General features: G+C 42.4%; 1 protein-coding gene across 4 annotated transcripts in view; it reads left to right on the plus strand.

The window, feature by feature from the left end:
• Positions 1 to 13,437, plus strand: part of ATRX (ATRX chromatin remodeler) — an 84,590-nt gene extending 71,153 nt beyond the window's left edge. For all 4 annotated transcript variants that reach the window (XM_063345406.1, XM_063345405.1, XM_063345407.1 and 1 more), the window contains 5 exons: positions 6,011 to 6,160; positions 7,811 to 7,936; positions 8,868 to 8,963; positions 9,530 to 9,658; positions 10,484 to 13,437. In XM_063345406.1, the coding sequence (XP_063201476.1) occupies positions 6,011 to 6,160; positions 7,811 to 7,936; positions 8,868 to 8,963; positions 9,530 to 9,658; positions 10,484 to 10,762 (780 nt within the window). In that variant the 3' untranslated portion in view covers positions 10,763 to 13,437. The remainder of the gene's footprint in view (positions 1 to 6,010; positions 6,161 to 7,810; positions 7,937 to 8,867; positions 8,964 to 9,529; positions 9,659 to 10,483) is intronic.
• The last annotated feature ends 5,356 nt before the right edge of the window (positions 13,438 to 18,793 follow it).

Raw genomic sequence — 18,793 nt, forward strand, 5'->3', positions numbered from 1 at the left:
ATGGAGTTTCTTCCTTTTAAAGTAGTACATCTGAGTACATACCGTGTGCAAATTTCTAATCTCTTTTTTTAATTTATTGGTTGAAGAGGCTATAAACCATCAGGTAGATTCATGTTATTTTAGCAGTTTGTGTATTTATTTGTTGAAAGCAGGGCTTTGCATTCCTGATAGCCTCACAGAATGTGGGAAGCTACATTAACCCCCAAATACTCTTTCCCTGTCTTTGTCCCCCTGAATTAGTCTTGATAGCACGTAAGAATCATGCTGGATGCCGAGTTCCCTCGACTCCTGCGGGAGTTGGGAGCTGCAGGTGTGAAGTGTCGTAGGAAGGAGCACATAACTCCGGGGGCACGTGTTGCGCTGGCGGGCAGAGCAGCCTGCTGCACGCGCGGTACCCCGTGTGTTCCTCTGTCCCTGGTATAGTTGTGGTGACAACTTCAAGGCCATCAAATATGCCCGAGTGGCAAGTTGCTGTGATTGAGTCGTGGGTAGTTCAGCCAGGGAAACGCCAAGTGAATAGTCATGTTTAGGGCGACTTCTCTGCTGAGCCGGCATTGACCTGCCTTGCCTGGATGAATGGTGCTTAGCGCCAAGCTAGTAGACTGTCACAGAGGAATTTATATCAGAGAACTTAGTTTCATTTGGTACTTATGTTTACTATTTTGATGATACCCCTTATTTTTTTAAATTATTTTTGCCTGCATTTGTCTTCCCTGTGAAGCTCAGCTGGTTGGGGTATTTTGTTTTCATTTTGTCCAAAATTGGGTTCTTGCTTTGCACAAAAAACCCAAGCTAGTCCAGTAGTTGCAGTGACTCCCTCCTTGATTCCTGTGACCGGTTTAATTGAATTGTGGCTCATACCTTATTTATGATACCGTAAGTTTAACTTGTATGTTTTATTTTGTATTCTCTTTTTGGTCTATCCAATTCTCTAAAATCCTACATAAGCAATCAAAAGCAAGTATCAGCTGTAGGAAGTATTGCGGTGGATGTTATTCTCTAAATTGTTTAAGGTTATTCATTCAGAAAGTTAACTATTCCTTATTTCAGTGTATTTTAGCAGAGATGCATGATTTAGCTTAGTAATTGTAAAACTTCTTAAAAATTAAATGAATTTAACAACATATTCATAGTATTTCTTTAAAAAGTTGATTAAAAAGACTTATGAAAACACTTTATTGTAACATCGATTAATTACACGGCATTTGGAGATTAAAATTTTCTTTAAGATCATGTTGCATGAGGTTCCGAAGCTTTGTTCACGGTGAGTTCAGCACACCCAACCTGATCTCTGCAGCTCTCAGCTCGAAACAAAGACCACGAAAACTTTACATGTATTACCCTTCCATCATTGAGCTGGCTGCCCCTTGCTTACAAAGCCTGAGCTGTTCCTTTATAATTACCAGCAAAGCAAAATAGGCATTTAGGCTGAAAGAAGGCTTTGGTTCTGCCTTGTACAGGTTTTGTGTGTAATTCTCTCTCTTTGTCTTCAGGCCCCGCTTACATCTTCAAAGCATAGTCTGTTCAACAGTGATCTCACTCTGTAATTTTACTGTTGTGCAGACGGTAAGGTAAGGGATTACCTTTGTAATCCTTAGGGCCCGTGTGAAATGCACAGTAAAAACTTGTAAATATACTAAAAGTGTCCAGTGGAGATACACTAGGCTCTGAAAGAACAGATTCCTCAGAACAGGGATAGAAGGATGTTTGAAAATGTGCGTTTTAGAACAGAACCCTTCCAAGCGTGCTTTTCAGAGGGAATTCTGAATAGGAATTAGGTGAAATGTTTTCTGTCTTTTCTCCAGCTGTCTGAGCATGAATGTGGAAAAACCTGGAGGGATAATAGGTTTTCTACTGGATGTCTGTCGGAGAACTTTGGGACTGCAGCAACACCCCATCGTAGGAAGGTTCTTTAGGAATACAGCCGGGAGTTGAGTATGTTGAGGAGGAGTGATTCAGAGGTGGGCTTTAGGGTGGTTCTTGTAACTCCTAGTTGCCAGTTTTAACACACTTAACTTTCTGATGTAAGGGAGGGGAAAAAAAAAAAGTTTAACTCTTTTGCTTTTAATGAGTTAGGAGAATTCATTCTATATTGTTTTAAAAGTCAGGAGTAAAGCCGTTATGTGAGTGAAGAAACAAATACTATTTGATTTTTAAAATACATCCTTGAGAATTTTGGTTTTGCAATAATCCAAGTTTCAGTCAAAGACCGGTTTTCTTAGAAAGTGTTGTTGGGGGCGAGAAGATGTTGAGTGTTGCTATTTTATATAAAAAGTCACACAGCAAATGTGCAGTATGTAGTTTTCCTGGAAACTTATCAAAGTTTCATGTCAAACTTTAATTTTTGCAGCAGTTTTCTGCCCTTTGCGGTCAGAACAAGACCTTTGGGTTGCCGAGGAGCCAGAGCGTGTGGTTCTTGGGGGGAAAAATGCATCTTGTGCTAACTTCATCATGCCGTTCTCTGCCCTTACCCCTCTGAAACAGCTTCTGGGTTTTGAACAATGTAAACACTTGGTTTTAACAGAATATTTTTGTTATGAATCTTGTTCACATGAATTATTAAATTAGTCTTAACTTCCAGTGCTTGATTTCATTCATCCGCTATCCCTGCAGAGCTGGAAAGGACTGCTTTAGGAATATAGCTCAAAAAAGGTGTAACAGGTATCTTAAGAGGGAGTAATCACTTGGTCAAGTTTGCTGTATTTAAGTTTAGAAATAATTACTGTATCTAGGCGATGATCTTTATGCAAATGTAGTGACTCATTATCTAACACAGATGAAAGGCATAAGCAGGTTTTGTTATTATTTCTGTAGAGTAGCAATTAAGAGGGCAAGTTGGTGTAAAGTGAGCAAATTCTGTTTAATGTATTGATTGCATTTTGGGTGTTCTGTTTTACTTTGCCATGAATTTAACAGTGGATCTGGAGTCTGTTTTTAAATCAATGTGATTTGTGACTGGGCTGTTGTTTTGGGGTCTTTTTAAGTAGGTTCTCAGACTCTTAACACTTGGCTCCTGAAGGATTGTATACTGGGGCAGACTTGGCTGATAGGTAGCTAACGGGAAGAAGTTTTTTCTTGACAAATACTGATAGCCGGACTCGGTGATATGTGCAATAGTTGTGCCTTACCTTGGCCGGTGCAGTACGTATTTCAGAGCAATGTGTGTGAGGTGGGAGCTGGACAAAGACGAAATGGGGGAGTGCCGCGTGTCCCTTGGAGCTGGCACTGTTGCCCCCTCTGTTCCTTGCTTATTCTTCCCCAGATCAGTGTGTTCAGTGGATTAGGGTCGCACTCACAGTTTTATGTGAAATGAAAACTTGGCTTAGTTGAGGTCATATAATGCAGATTGGAAAAGCAGATTAAAATAATAGTTCAGATTCGGTTGGATACAGCATATCATTATTTTATACTACCTCAGGACATAGCCAGGGCATGTGTTTTACTGTAGTTCTGTACTAAAGGACAGTTATGTGAATTTTGGAAGGCTGTTGATTTCAGAATCAGAAGAATTTGCTGCTTATTTAAATTTATTTTTATTTTTAACCTTGGTGTTAAATGCTCAACTGGTTGAGGAAAAACTTGTTTATGAATTACAACATAACTCACATTCCTTCATGGAAGATTTCCTTTGTAATACATTTATCTCTCCATAGCATTTATTTTCCATCAGGATTTTAAAAAGACAAAACCTTTTTTTAAAATTCAAAACTTTTTTATTATCTCTTCGTTTTTTCATTCATTACCAGGATTTCATCTTAAGGCTTATAAACCAACTGATAATCACTGTTCTACCAACAAGCTAAACAAGTAAAAAGGAATGCTTATTCTAATGATTTTTTTTTGTGTCTAAGGTGAATTTATTATTTTTTCAATTGTACAATTAAACAAACTAAACAGCAGCATGTTCCAAATCCCAGTTTTCGAGCTCTATCGTTAATGCAAAATAAAGTTTAAACAAAGAAAAGCAAACACACAGTTGGTTGTAATTTAAACCACATTTTGAAGACTGTGTTGGCTAAGTGAGTGTGGATTATATTCCAGTATTGTTTTCAATAATAGTGTTACCATGGAAATTAATGCATATGCATGTCCAGGAACCCTCCTTACACTGATGTACAGCTACGGTATGCTGAGAGCACTTTAATCGTGTTAGCTTACTTTTGTAATATCTTCCCGACTTCTTCACCCACTTCCTCTAGATGTTTTCGTCATATCCTATTACTGCATCCCTTTCTCTCCCACCACCCCAAAAATACCATTATTTGTTCCTTGTGCCCATTAGTTATGCAGATATTAAGTTGAATATTTTGTTGAGGAACTGGCAAAGAAAGCATTGATTCAAATGTAGGGAGACCAGATAGTAGAAGGATGAAACAAAGACTAGCTTATGTCATTGGTTAACATAATTTGAGTTTTAAACACACACAGAAACAACCAACCTTCGGTAACTGTTGTGACAAAACCACCAGTCGGGACTTCCACATGCAGATCCCAGTGTTGCAAAAATCTGTTTGCTTGTGGGTGCAAGCCATTCTTTCCAGTCGTTGATAGTAAAATGTCAGGGTAGGACAGGTTTATATTTCCATTTGCACAAAAGCTGAGCAGAATAAGGGCATGATGTGGAGTGGGTCTGTAGGTATTGATAGAACTCTACTGCAGAAAGTATATTTAGTATATTCCCTGTAATTCATTTCAGGAGTAGTTCAAAAGTTCAGTGAGATAATTTTTTTTTTTTGTATTATGAATCTTAGACTCAATGCTAAAGTATATTGGAGCTGTCTTAATTCAGAAAGCTCATCCGTGATACAAGTGCATTTAAAAACACCCACCATGTTCAATAATTATCTCCAAAAGGGGACTCCTGTAGTGCCACATGAGCAGTTTTTAAGAGTCTTATAGAGCGCGTTTTTCTTCATCTTTTGCAGCATTACTTTTATTTTAACATAAAGAGAAAAACTGTGGAGACTGGAATGTTGACTCAGTGAGAATGAGGATTGCAAAACCATTACTACCTGCCTTGAAATACCACTTTTTACATTCATTTCCTCTATCTGCTTTTATATCACTTTTTAATTGAGAAAATGATCTATCATAATGTGGCATCTGTAGTCCGGACAAGGATGTCAGCAACTTAATATTTTAGTTAGCAGCTGCTTCGTTTTTACTTTACCTAGGAAATACTCAACATGTTGGTAACTTGTCATTTCAAAAAACATTAATAGGTTTTATGTATAATTTTTTGTATTAGATATCTTAGACTGAATACTGAGGTATATTGGAGCTTTCTTTTATATATACATATATATACAAAAAATGAAAATATAGATATATGCATATAAAATGTTAGTGTGCCTGTCAACAAAACTTTCACAATAGTTTGCCATTTTAAAGAACACTAAATATTTTGGTTAACCGTAAAAGCAATTAAGCATTAGGGATACGGTGGCATACAGAGGTCTAAATTGCAACCTGCTGATCAAATCTGGTTCAGAGCAGTGATTTGACCTTTCTTAGTGCAGATGGGTGGGGAACTATTTATCTCGACATGTATCTTAACAGTTTTAAGAAAGCAGCCTTTTCTGCTGGATGCGGATGGACAGTTGATGGACCAAAGTGCTACTTAGTGTTTTAAATCCAGTAGAGGTGCTCTTTGTATATTACAGATACAGATTATTGATGGGTCCTCTCAGGTATCCAGCCTAAGCAAAGGAAAAATCATTGGGCACATTCCGTTCTTTTTAGGTTCTTAAACTGCATTTATTGTTGTGGAATCTGAGTGCATTCCTGTGGTTCATTAAGTGATTGGACTGTCGTCTCTGTAACAGATTGTTAATCCATTACCCTCCCTCTGAGGAAAATTGTACTTTTAAATTATTTTTAAATTTTGTTTTGCTGTGAAGTGCTCTGAGCTGCTATTTGTGAAATTGGGTGAAAGTCAGGCATGCACAGAGAGTAAATAGAGTAGAGCTACTGAGTGACTTCTCATTTTATCATCTCTTCATTTGAACAGGATACAATTCTAGCAGAATTGCTTCAAATTAATAAAGAGTATATAGTTGGATATCACGAACATGATTCACTCCTGGACCATAAGGAGGAAGAAGAACTCACTGAAGAAGAAAGGAAGGCAGCATGGGCAGAATATGAAGCAGAAAAGAAGGTAAAGCTATCTGTATCAGGTTTACATATATGAAAATAACCTTTCCAGATTTAAGTACCACTTAACTTTTCAGTTTGTTTTGGGGAAGTTAATTTTCTTATAGGCCAAGAAATGGATATGTAAAGCAAACTTTGACATATGGAAAATTGAGATACCGTGTCTCGTTTGCTCTTCCGATGTTTTTTTCCTTTTACACACATACAGATTTTTCTATTTCATAATAAAACTCAACTGGTGTCCTGTGTAGTACCTCTCTTTTACCATTTGAGGGAAATATCTAGCTTCATTAAAGGTATACAATTGATTTCAGAATTTTTTGCCATGATCCCACAAATATATAAGCATCTGCCAGAAAGGGCCTAAAAGCTTGCTTTTTTTGTCTGTTGTTCCTTGTGTATTGTTTATTTGATATTTAAGCAGGTAGTAGAATGAAGAAAATCGTAAATTGGCTACAGGTTTGGGATTTTTTTTGCTGTAAAAGCAATATGATAACTTGGTGCAACCGGAGTCTTAATAGCAGAAAATTCCTGGAAAGGCAAAGTTTGGTATTCAGATCTGATCAGTAATCTGAAAGTACAAAAAGTGGATGTATGAATTGCCACTGGCCATCCTGAGTGAACAAGTGACAAATGAAATGGAATAGAATCACAGAATCATAGGGTTGGAAGGGACCTCTGGAGATCATCTAGTCCAAACCCCTGCCAGAGCAGGGTCTCCTAGAGCAGGTTGCACAGGAACGCGTCCAGGCGGGCTTTGAATGTCTCCGGACTTGGAGACTCCACCACCTCTCTGGGCAGCCTGTTCCAGTGCTCTGCCACCCTCACAGGAAAGAAGTTCCTCCTCATGCTTAGGTGGAACTTCCTATGCTCAAGTTTGTGCCCATTACCTCTTGTCCTGTCACTGGGTACCACTGAAAAGAGCCTGGTCCCATCCTCCTGACACCCACCCTTTAAGTATTTAGAAGTGTTGATAAGGTCCCCCCTCAGTCTTCTTTTTTCCAGACTGAAGAGACCCAAATCCCTCAGCCTTTCTTCATAAGAGAGGTGTTCCAGTCCCCTAATCATCTGGGTAGCCCTTTGCTGCACCCTCTCCAGCAGTTCCCTGTCCTTCTTGAACCGGGGAGCCCAGGACTGGACAGAATATTGGGAGAAGGTTTTGTGAGGGTGAAGAAATAGGAAGATATAGTATAATAAGCACTGAAATCGACCAATGAGAAACCCAAATGGGAGATGAGCTTTATATTCCTGCTAATAAATTGTGCATTTCACTTCTTCAAAATTTGATTACAGGCAGGTCAAACTCAACATTAAGTAGTGAGTTTGCAGTATAAAAAAAGCATCTTAAACAACTCTAAGATATACTAATAAGCCTTGGTCATTTTTTTTTCTTAGGATACCAAAAATATTATAATTAAGCTAAATTCCTGTATTACTCAAGGCTAGAACTTAGGTTCCTCTGTGATTGAAATGTCCTTTTGAATGGAGGTTTGGAAAGGATCTCCAGTTTACTGAGCTAGGTCAGCCTTCATGTGCAGTCTACGGTGCTTGTAACCTTCTCTGAGGGCTGATGTGTCTGCTAGTTCGTGGGTTAATATAGAAGACCATGAATTGTCAGTGTTATTCAAATTAAGTGCATTTTGTGTTTTTTAAGGGCTTGACTATGCGTTTCAACATGCCAACTGGGACCAATATGCTTCCCACAAATTTCAACTCTCAAACACCATATATTCCTTTCAATTTGGGCGCTCTGTCAGCAATGAGTAATCAACAGCTGGAGGTAAGTAGCAATCCGAGTAGTGTAACATCTCTGTGTTGCTGTAAGCGTGTATTTTTCTGCCACAAATAATGGTAAATGTCATTCTTAAATATCTTGCTATTTATGTAATCGTATCCTATTTTTAATCATTTTTTGTGCGTGTGTAGCTGTATTGAAGTCTAACTTGTATGCATATAAACCTATACCCATGTAGTATCTCAGGATTCTGGAAGATTAACTACATTTTTGGCAGACATTAATTGCCACATCTGGCTTTCTACCTCCATCTGTCTTCCGCCTGAGAAGGAATGGGAGAGAGGAACGCATGTGCAGTTCCGCAGCTATCCCAGCTCTTGGTTTGCCATCTCAGCTGAAGCAGCTGAAGGCGTTTCTTCCTAGTAAGATGCCAGGCTGTAAACAACAGGAGTTGAAGCACAATTGTCTTAACGATACCTGCTCGTGTCTGGTGAGGGGTCTGTGCTAAAGAACCTCTGACAAAGGGTGCAAATCAGGGGGTCCTGTGTTGAATATACCTGAGGAGTAATACACAATATATGCCACTATAATGCTAAAATAGATAATTTAGCGTAACAGATAATAACTTGAGCATGTAGAATGAGTTGAGACTGTAACGCCATCAAAGTCAGTATCACAGAAAATGTGCCTGAGTAGAAATGTAGTGCTCCTGTGATGATCTGAAAACCTTTGGGTACAAAAATAGTTTTCTATAAATACTGTACAAATTGGCAGTTTTATACATGCTGTTCAGTTGCTCTCTGCTGAATTTCAGTTGTGTGGAAGCTTAGACCCATTGACTTGCACAAATTGAGAGAAAAAAGTAATTAAAGTCTAGGTACATAAGGCAAAGATGAAGAAAACTTATAAAAAGGTTGGCAAAGATATGTGTTCATTGTATCTGTGCTCTATAGTTAATTTCCTGGTGTTTTCTCAGGACCTTATTAATCAAGGAAGAGAGAAAGTTGTGGAAGCAACCAACAGTGTAACTGCAGCAAGAATTCAGCCCCTTGAAGACATCATTTCAACCATAGTGAGTGAAATGGGTAACTGTAGGTTTAGATCAGGAGATGGGAAAATGTTAAATGTTATCAGGCGAATAAATTACTATTGTATATGATCATTTAGCTAGTTAATTGCATTATTAATGAATATCACTTCCAGTTTGTATTGACCTTTATCCCTGCAGCTTGCAGTAACCCTTAGTGGTATCTAGATGACATAAATACTTAGAAGACTAGCAGTTTAGATCCATAATTATTTGCCATGCTCTGAAAATGCTGATTTTCTACAAAGAAGAATAATAATTACACACAAATAAGATGTATTTCCTGTATCTTGTCCTTACCTATCTGTCTTCGACTGCCACATTTCTAACTTGCTCCTAGTAATCTAAAGGTGTATTACCTTAATTAGCAGTCAGAAGAACTAGTAACTCATACTTCTGATTCTGGTGAAGTGTAATTTTTGCATTTACTGGAAATTGGGCTGTGTTTTAACTCTTGATGCAACTCTGAATGTAATGCAAGACCTTGGTTACCATTATGATTTTGTTAAAATGACTAGTGCCAAGAAGGTTTTGTTTTTTCTCCTTTTCAGTGGAAAGAAAACGTGACACTCACGGAGAGCCAAGTACAGGCCCTGGCACTAAGCAGGCAGGCGAGCCAGGAGCTTGATGTCAAGCGCCGAGAAGCCATCTATAATGATGTCCTTACTAAACAACAGATGGTAAAATATCTAATATTTATTTGATCAACTGCCCGTGTTTGAACTGGGATGTTGAGTATGGACTTTGCATGTGTGTGTTCATAAAATAGAAGTTTAGGTACATAAATATGCACTTACAGAATGTGTGTTTCTGTGGGTCAGCATTTGCTGACATCGTGTAACGGTGTATGTGACGTAATGTCAGGAGATGGTGACTTCTGCAGTGTGTCGGATTGCATTGCTCAGCTTCATCGAAGGAGACTCCATGAGAAGTTCGTTTAAAAGAAAAACAATTTTTGCCCAATTTTTCTGTTGAAGGAGTTTGCTTGAAGGTCATGAGGCTTAAAGAGAAAGCTGATTCCCAGAGCTCAGAAAGCAACTTACAAAACACAGATCTTAGAAAGTACTGTTTTTTTAGCTTAGAATTATTTTGCAAAATCTGAAGGTTGCCCAGATGATGTCAGTGGGAAGAGTTTTCTCTTAATCAAACATTTAGTGACAGTCTGCGTGCAGGACTTTCAAAGGGACGATAAATGGCAAATAATGTTGTAACTTATACCTGGGAATAATTTCCCAGTATTAGGTAAGTTGCTATGGTAACGCGCACTAATGCTGCCTGCAATACAATAGGCAAGTCATTAAGAGAACTTAGCCCTAAATGGTGTTACTAAATGGTTTCTACAGTAATCAGCTTGTGAATACCATCACATTAGTGATGGTGATAACAATGGTGCTTTTTTTCCTTGGGCCACGCTATCCCTAACGAATTGATTTTAACTCTGAACTTGATACTTGCAGCATTGAGAGGGGTCGAGCGGCTGTAACAGCTCTGCTTTCCCTTCACAGTTAATCAGTTGTGTTCAGAGGATACTGATGAACAGAAGACTACAGCAGCAGTACAATCAGCAGCAACAGCAGCAGATGTCGTACCAGCAAGCAGCAATGAGTCATCTCATGATGCCAAAGCCTCCAAATTTAATCATGAATCCTTCCAACTACCAACAGATAGATATGAGAGGAATGTATCAGTCAGTGTCTGGTGGTATGCAGCCACCGCCGTTACAACGAGCACCACCCCCAATGAGAGGCAAAAATCCAGGGCCTTCCCAAGGGAAATCAATGTGATTTTGCACTAAAAGCCTAAAGGATTGTTAAAATCAGAGAAAGAACTTTTATTTTTTTAGGAATCAATGGCTTAACAGAACTCAACTGTAAAAAAAAAAAAAAAATTAAAAAAAATTAATGAATAGTTTGGTTTGTCCCCTTAAATGCCATGTTCCATATTAGTGTTTCAGCTTTGTTTAAATAGGACATGATGTTTTCCCTGTTGTCAGTGATGTTGCCTAGAATCTTCTTACATATGTTGAGTACAGGAGATAACAAGTTGTTTTCAGTGAAAACAAGTCCTCCCGTAACAATAGCATCTCCACAGGTTTCCTGTCTAAACTCCTATGCTTGCTTTTAGTAGCTGCGAAGCCGTCATCAGATTTGAGAAGCTTAGGAAGGACTGCAGGTCTGTATGTTTCAGTATATACCATACGTGAATTGTAAACAGCTGAGTTCTTGATTAGAGTTGATTCCTCAAATTATGGAATACTTTTCTGCTTACCCATTTCTTTATATTAGTGGGAATAGTAAAACAGAAATAGTCTAGTTTCCTTCTGACTGAGGTCTGGACTCATACTATATCATCTATGCTGAATGGAACACAGGAACTGAAAATACTCTTTGAACCAGAATCAAGTGCAATATTCTTGAGGAGTACTGCTCTGAAACTCGAGTCATGCAGTTACACAGAAACTGTGTGTACAGCCTTAACTAGTGACTTGGGGAAGATGGTTGTTCTTCCCTAGTCTTCTGCCATTTTTTATTTTCAGTTTTATGTGACGGAATAACAAATGGTGATCTTAGAGTTGGAGATGTTTATCCCTCACATGCTAATTTACTCTTTGCAGAGTCCAATACAAAGCACATTTCTGTTAACTCCTTAATGCTGGTGCTACTGTCTTTTCCCATTGCCGGCAATGGGAGACAGGCCAAGAAAATTAAATTCCTGGTATTTTGGGGGTTAAAATAGTGATGGTGGCCAGGGTGAAACCCTGCTATATGAACAACTTTAAAATGGCAGAACCATTGCTGATTCAAAATCGATACAAAGAAAGTGCTGTAGCTACTTCCAGAGCTGCCAGAACAGTGAAATAACTTTTTCTCTATTAGATATAAGTTTTGGTTATGCACTCCTCCCCGTTCCCTTTCTTTTGTGTGAAAACATGATTTAGTACTCAAAGAGATTGTTTTGTTTTGGGTTTTTTTTTATGTAGACCAGAGATAAATTTCTGGTTTATTATATATCATTAGCACTCTCTTTACCCACACTTTTTGTGCTTGTGAAGGTCTAATTAGATACAAATAAGACTTTTATTTGAATGTAGCTTGGTTGATTCTTCCCCCTACCCCCCCAAAAAAAAAAAGTTTATAATTTGGGGGTAAAAGTAAGTGACAGGAACATTTGATGCAACGGTGTATCGACTTCAGAGAACTCTGGAGAAAGGAGCGGATGGAGGCGTTTGCTCCAGATGTTGCTGGACTCTTCTGACTTGCTGACATGAACTGAAAGCGTTTTGGTTTCTGGAAGGTTTCTTGCAGGAGTTTGAGTTCTTGCCCTGAATGGACAAGTGGTTTTTGCATCTAAATATGCAAATCTTACGCGATACTTCATTTTGCGATTGAAACTTGGTTTGCGATCTGAACAAAGTTTGTTTGATCTGTTGCAAAAACAGCTAACAAGTTGCTGTCTTGGACTCTTTTATTACAAGATACTGCAAAAGAACCTCAGTATGTTCTAGTGCTTTGCCAGCCCTACAATTAAATTTAATCTGGGGGGAGGGGAGCAAAAAGAGACGCATTCACACTAGAAGAAACAAGATGTGAGACTTTGAGACAAACGTTTGAAGGCAAATGTACTCTGGGCAACTCACACCGATATTCCTACGTGTCGTGAATAAGAGAAATAAGTTTCTACCAAACCTGGGAATGTTCAGCGGAGTTTTACAGTAACTCAAAAGACTTAAATGTGGAAGTTTTAGGCAACATTTAAAGGCACATTTTTTTTCATTCTGGACAAAACTGCGGATAACAGGAGACTAACGCATAAGAAGAAAGCAGAGATAAGCATTGAAATAAAACTTGGACCACTTTGCATACATGTTTCTCACTTGACATTTTAGCTGCATAACAATGTGCTTTGAGTATAACATCAAGCTTTAACAAATATTTAAAGACAGAACATACATCAATAAGATAATAAAAGGCTCATTTTTATATTTGTTTTAGATGTTTTAACTAGGTGAAATGGCTTAAGATGACAATTAAAAATGTTGCTTGTAATACAGTTTTGCCTGCTAAATTCTCCACATTTTGTAACCTGTTTATTCCTTTGGATGTAAAGCGTTTTTGCTTAGTATTGTGATATTGTATATGTTTTGTCCCAGTTGTATAGTAATGTTTCAGTCCATCAACCAGCTTTGGCTGCTGAAATCATACAGCTGTGAAGACTTGCCTTTGTTTCTATTAGATGGCTTTTCAGTTCTGTATTAAATATCTTAAGTACTATAGAAAAGGTGTCACCTCTTCCTATAAGGCTGTTTTGTAATATATATAAGGACTGGAAATGTGTTTTTAAAAAGAAGAAGCATTCAAGTATGATGATATACTATCTGTGTTTTCACCATTCAAAGTGCTGTTTAGTAGTTGAAACTTAAACTATTTAATATCTCATTTAATAAAGTGACCAAAATACATCAATGTGCCTTGTGCTACATTTGCAGTATGGCGTTAACGCCGCAGGGATACAGGCTGAGAACAGGTCTTTGAGAACCGCACTGCGAGTTCGAGCTCTTGGAGTTTCTTCTACAGCGAGGGACCCGTCACTGGATGTAGCCGTTCATTTCGGGTAGGGAACACAGTTGTGGTCCAGGTTTTCAGATTATATGAATTAATAGTAGCTTCTGCAGCCAACCTGTCTGTTAAAAATGAAGAATGAGTTACCGCCCAGCGATGATAAATTGTTAAGAGTGAGGGGAAGTTCTATGTGGTTGAGTTAGAATTAACCTACTTGCTTATTTTAACCTCATAATTGTACTTCTTTCTTAGTTATTAAATCCCACCTGTTGGGTAAAAAACCCTTCCCTATACACAAAAAATGTGTGACAGTTGTGTTTTAAATCTGCCCCTATGCTCATTCCCTATACTTGAAGCTTTTCTGTGGCTCCTGGCCAGCGCTGCAGCACGTTACTGCCCGGGATGGGACGGGTCGGGTCTGCTTGGGGGGGTGCAGCTGCGCTCGCCGCTCGCTGAGAAATGGCAGGTGCCGCAGAAATCGTGTCTGGTGTGGAAATGACCAAATTGCGCTGTAAGGGCCAGTGTGGGCAACGTGTTTTTAAATATCCCTGTAACTTTTAACTCGGTTAAAAACTTTGATAGAGGGCAGCGGGAGGCTCGTGCACGCAGCGGAGGCTGGATATGGGCTGCCTGGCTGTCCTGGGATGAGTCCCTGTAGAAGAGGCCTCTGAGGTGCTCTGACGTGCAACAGCGGGTTTTGGATGTGTCGGCTGCTAAATGCTTTTACCCTGTGGGATTTTTGTCTTTACCTTAAAAGCAGAACCACGCCAGGCAGGGTAAATTCATCAGTTCAAGCAAAAAATGTTTTGGATAAATTTTCAACCTCTACAGAAAGATAAATGTTCTACACGTCCCCAGCTGGAGGTGTTTGGAAAAATGTTGGTGTTGCAGCGTCAGCCATACAAGCACACAGCGTCTGAAGGTCCCTCCCCAGAGCTGCTGGGGTGTTGCAGTAACCCCACCTGCACCCTCTGCCCTGTGGAGTGTACCCTGGAGATGTCCCTGGCGTGGGGCACCGGCAGGGCTCCCCCGACCACATCTCTGGGAGAGCTGCGCTGCTGTGCGGGGTTGAGAGCAGCAAGCTCTGGCTTTGGAGGTGGTTTGGGTCTCAGAGGCACCCACAAATGGGGACACTCTGCAGGCAAAGGTCTGGAGAAGCTCCAGGTCTGCCATGTGCCTGCGGGATGAGTGGTTCAAGGCCAGGCTGGATGGGGCTTGGAGCAACCTGGTCTAGTGGGAGGTGCCCCTGCCCATGGCTGGGGGTTGGAGCTGGATGGGCTTTAAGGTCCCTTCCAACCCAAACCATTCTGTGACTGTGTGCGGGACTCTGGGTCCCCTCTGTGCCTGCAACCACTGCGTGTCAGAAACACATTTTTCAGCTGGTCACAGCTGCTGAACCTGCTGTGCCCGGTGAGGAGGGGGCTTGGAGGGAAGTGGTGACTGAGGGAGGGTGTTGGGAAGGGGCCAGGGACACTGCCCTGGAGAAGGGCAGGGGGCTCTGGGGGAAGGTGATCCCAGGGAGAGGGGGTCACCCCTCACGGCTGTGCTCGGCTGCTTCCGAGGTCTGATCTCAAACGCCACCTTGGCTTTGTGTTTAATGACTGGTGTGCATGAGAACTATTTGAGACACTGAACATGAACCGGTAAGTGATAGCTGGGGCATTAATCAAAGCGTAATCCAGTGACAACAGCTACTTTTATAATGGAATTGCACGAAGCCCATTTCTCATTTCTGTGGATTCCCGCTGATGCCTGTTAGCAGCAGCGTAGGCAGAGACGTGGTGGGTGATCTGCCACGCTCCATCACGGACATCTTGGTGCTAAATACTTTCTGGGAAGAGCCCGAGACTCCTTGGTGGAGTTGGTTTTGCAGGGCTCTTACTCCAACCCAGTCAGTGCAAGCACAAGACTATGTCTTCTGTTATTTTCCATGATGAGAATCTAACACCTCTGAAACAGTTACTTGCTTTGGAAAAAAATAGTTGAGTCTTCTGCTCCCTATTGCATGACTTGGTCCTCTTGGTTTCAGTTCCTCTCTACGCTTCCACTTTACACTGCATTTTTGGCTGCTGTCGGTGCGTGGATGGCAGGCTCTGGTGCTGGGTTCCGCTGTTTGTTCTCTCCTCCTGACTGCAGGTGTGTTTTGTCTTTACCTTCAAAGCAGGATCGGGGTCTGCATTTGTAGAACTGCAGCCGCAGAAAGTGCTTTTCCTGCAGCGCTGCGTCCTGCGTCCCAGCCCCGTCCCGGGTGCTGAGCTCTGCCCGTGTTTCTGACCGTGTCTCTGTGGCTGCCCCGGGAGCCCTACAGCCTGGAGAAGCAGCACATCGTGCCTACCCGGCATGTTCGCCCACTAATTACTTTCAGCACAGGTCCCCACTATGTTGTTTCCCACCCAAGTGATTTTTCCAGCAAGTCTTTGGCGCTGTTCTATTCTCCAAAGAGCAGAGAAATAATTTACCCGCATCTGCTGGTTAATAAATGATACCAAGATATCAGGTAACCCAAATATCACCTTTGGTGTATTGTGTGTCCTGTGGCTTAGGGTGAGCGCTCAGTAACCTCTCTATTTCCTTGCAGCGCCTTTGTTGTTGGAAAACTTTCTGGATTGAGCTGAAGCTGGACTTTGCCCTGCAGACCGCTCCCCCTGCCAGGATAGATGGTGTTTCAGCCAAACCCCCAAGTACGAGTTGACGCCAACCGTTGGGTTGCAGGAGAGGACATGGTCCTCTCAATGAGGTACCCCGGGGTCATCCTCTACCACCAGTGCTGTTCCAAGGGGTGCAGATGTCTTTTGTCTCAAGACATCTCAAGACACTGAATTTCAGCCCTTCTCCTTCAGGAATGCTCCATCCCCGGGTGCCTTTTTGGGAACATCTCAGCCATGGGCTGGCAGTTGCAACACATCTCAGAGGCAGCACTGAACCAGAAGGACACCTTTCCCGCCTCTCAGTGCTGAGTTCCTGGACTCCCTCTGCTCTTTTGGGCTCTCCGTCATGTTCTCCTGGGAAGGTAAGTCTCTGGGGCCCCCGCTCCTTCCCCTGGCGGGGAAAGGAGCCCTGAACCGTCTGTCCCACCCAGGAGAGTTCCGTGGGGACGTCCCTGAGGCCACACGTGCGTTGCTGCTTATTGGTCTGTCTCCTCGGCCCCCTCCAAGACCGTCCCTGTGCCTCGGATCACGGGCCAAAGCTGGGGAGACGGAGGCTTTTGCTGGGTCTGCACTGTGACATGCTCAGCACCATGGTGGCCTTAGGCAGAGGGTTTCCCTCCATTTCTGCCCCCCTCCATAACAAGACTTGAGAAATCGCCCATCTCTTTGCCGCCGACCTCCTCCCTCCTGCTTTGCACAGCTGGGATAACGTTTCCCTTACAACATGCCCACCCCTCGGGTGGAAGGAGAAGGGTTGAAAGCGATGCCTTTTGTCCTGTTTACTGTGGTGTTTGCAGACCCCCGGCTTTTTGTGTGTAGAACAGCACTGCGGGGTGAAGGGCGCAGCTGGGTTTCTGTGGGACGGTGGCCTTTGCCTCCCCTCTGGGAGAGGTTACAGCTGGCCGCTGTAACTTTGAAGCACATGGAAAGGAACTGAGATCCCAAACGTACGTTGATGTTTCCTTTTGCTAATTTAGGAGAGAGTCTCTAAGGTGAAGCATTGCAAATGTGTTTTCCTCTAAACCTGTCCTAGCAGGAGCAGGGGAGCCCCTGGGGCCCGTGCACCGCGGCTGGAGCAGTCGCGCCAGGCCAAGGCCCCGTCCGCTGCCCCGGCTGTGGGGCCCATCCGCCAGCCCTGTCCAGGCCTCGGGGACGAAGGAGCTGTTGGCATCTCCCGTTGGCTGCTGGAGGAGGGGACAGCCCCACTCCGCCTGGGGACGGGCCCAAGAGGGGAGAGCATCCCCATGAAAACAGCCCCTGTGCATCCCTCTCTGCTCCCCGTGAGCAAAGCCTGCGGCGGTGAACTCCGCTGCGATTAAGCTCCCAGGCCAGTCAGATTACTCGCACCTTTAAGTATTTTTGTTGCACCAGAACCAAACCCAGTAAATTCCTGCTGAAAGCCACCATTCGGGTGGGATTTAGCAATGCTGAATTCTCCCCTTCAGAGAACATCCCACATGGGAGACACCACCAACCTTTCCAGTAAATTCTTTGTGGATTTTGTCGTTTGCAAGTATAGGTATTTTTGAACCCAGATCCTGAAAAGGTGTTTTACACCATCCCTCACACCTGCACGTCCCTTCGCAGCAGGAGCCCCTGCTGAGGCAGCTCTTCAATTTGGGTGTTGGACGAATGAGTCCATCCCGTTGCCCTCACGGGCCAAATCAGCGCCCTTTCGAGTTGGTGAAAAATGTGCTTGGTGTTGCTGAGATCAGGCTTTGACCTTCATTTTGAAGAGGAGGAGCAGAATCTTAACCACTCGATTTATCTTTGATGGAAAGCACTGGCTAGAGGGAGGCAGGATCACCCCGGGGAGCACAGCGAAGCTCGAGGGCTGAGGGATTTCCCTTCGCGCAGGGGAAGGTCAAAAGTACACTTCAGGACACTTCTTGTGAGGGATCGTGCTCCCGGCATGGCTGGATGAGATGAGATGTTTCAGCAGTGACTCAGAGGAAGAAGGTAAATAACCACTTTTTATTTCAAACATGGGATTAAATTCCTTCATGTCTGGATCATTCAAGGAAAAGCTGCTGTAATCTCCTCGGTGTGATCTGCAGCCCCTCCTCTGGTGGCTGCTGGTGCAGCTGGGACAGCGAGGGGACATGGGAGGTGACAGAGGGCGAGAGACGGACAGGAGCCGGGCTGGGCACCTGGGCTGCGGCTCCCTTAGCGGTGCAGCTGGGGAAGCAGCTGGTGCAGATTGTCCCTATGTCAGTGAAATCGTTCTGGGAATTCACGGACTGAAGCTGAAGGAGCTGAGATTCGACCTGGACTGCTTGGCAAGGGGGAGGCTGAGAAACAACACTGTGAAAAATGCAGTTCTGATACGGAAAACCCCGACTCGAAGCCACTACAGCTGTATTTGTACCTATTTTTGCACGGTATGGAGGACCACATTTCATACTGGGTTCTCATCCATGCTGTGAAGTGCCTGTACACCACCATGCTCCTGCTCCTACCATGTGCTTGTGGGGGCGATCTTCATCCACGTTAATTACTTAAAAATGAGGGGTTTTTAAAATTGCTTTTGTTGCTTTCTACTTTTTCTCCACTGATTTTCCATGCTGCTTCAGGTAAGTCTTATGTGAGATGGGGCAGTTTTATTGCA

This window comes from Chroicocephalus ridibundus, chromosome 9 (genome assembly GCF_963924245.1).
Source record: "Chroicocephalus ridibundus chromosome 9, bChrRid1.1, whole genome shotgun sequence".
Taxonomy (NCBI): Eukaryota; Metazoa; Chordata; class Aves; order Charadriiformes; family Laridae; genus Chroicocephalus; species Chroicocephalus ridibundus.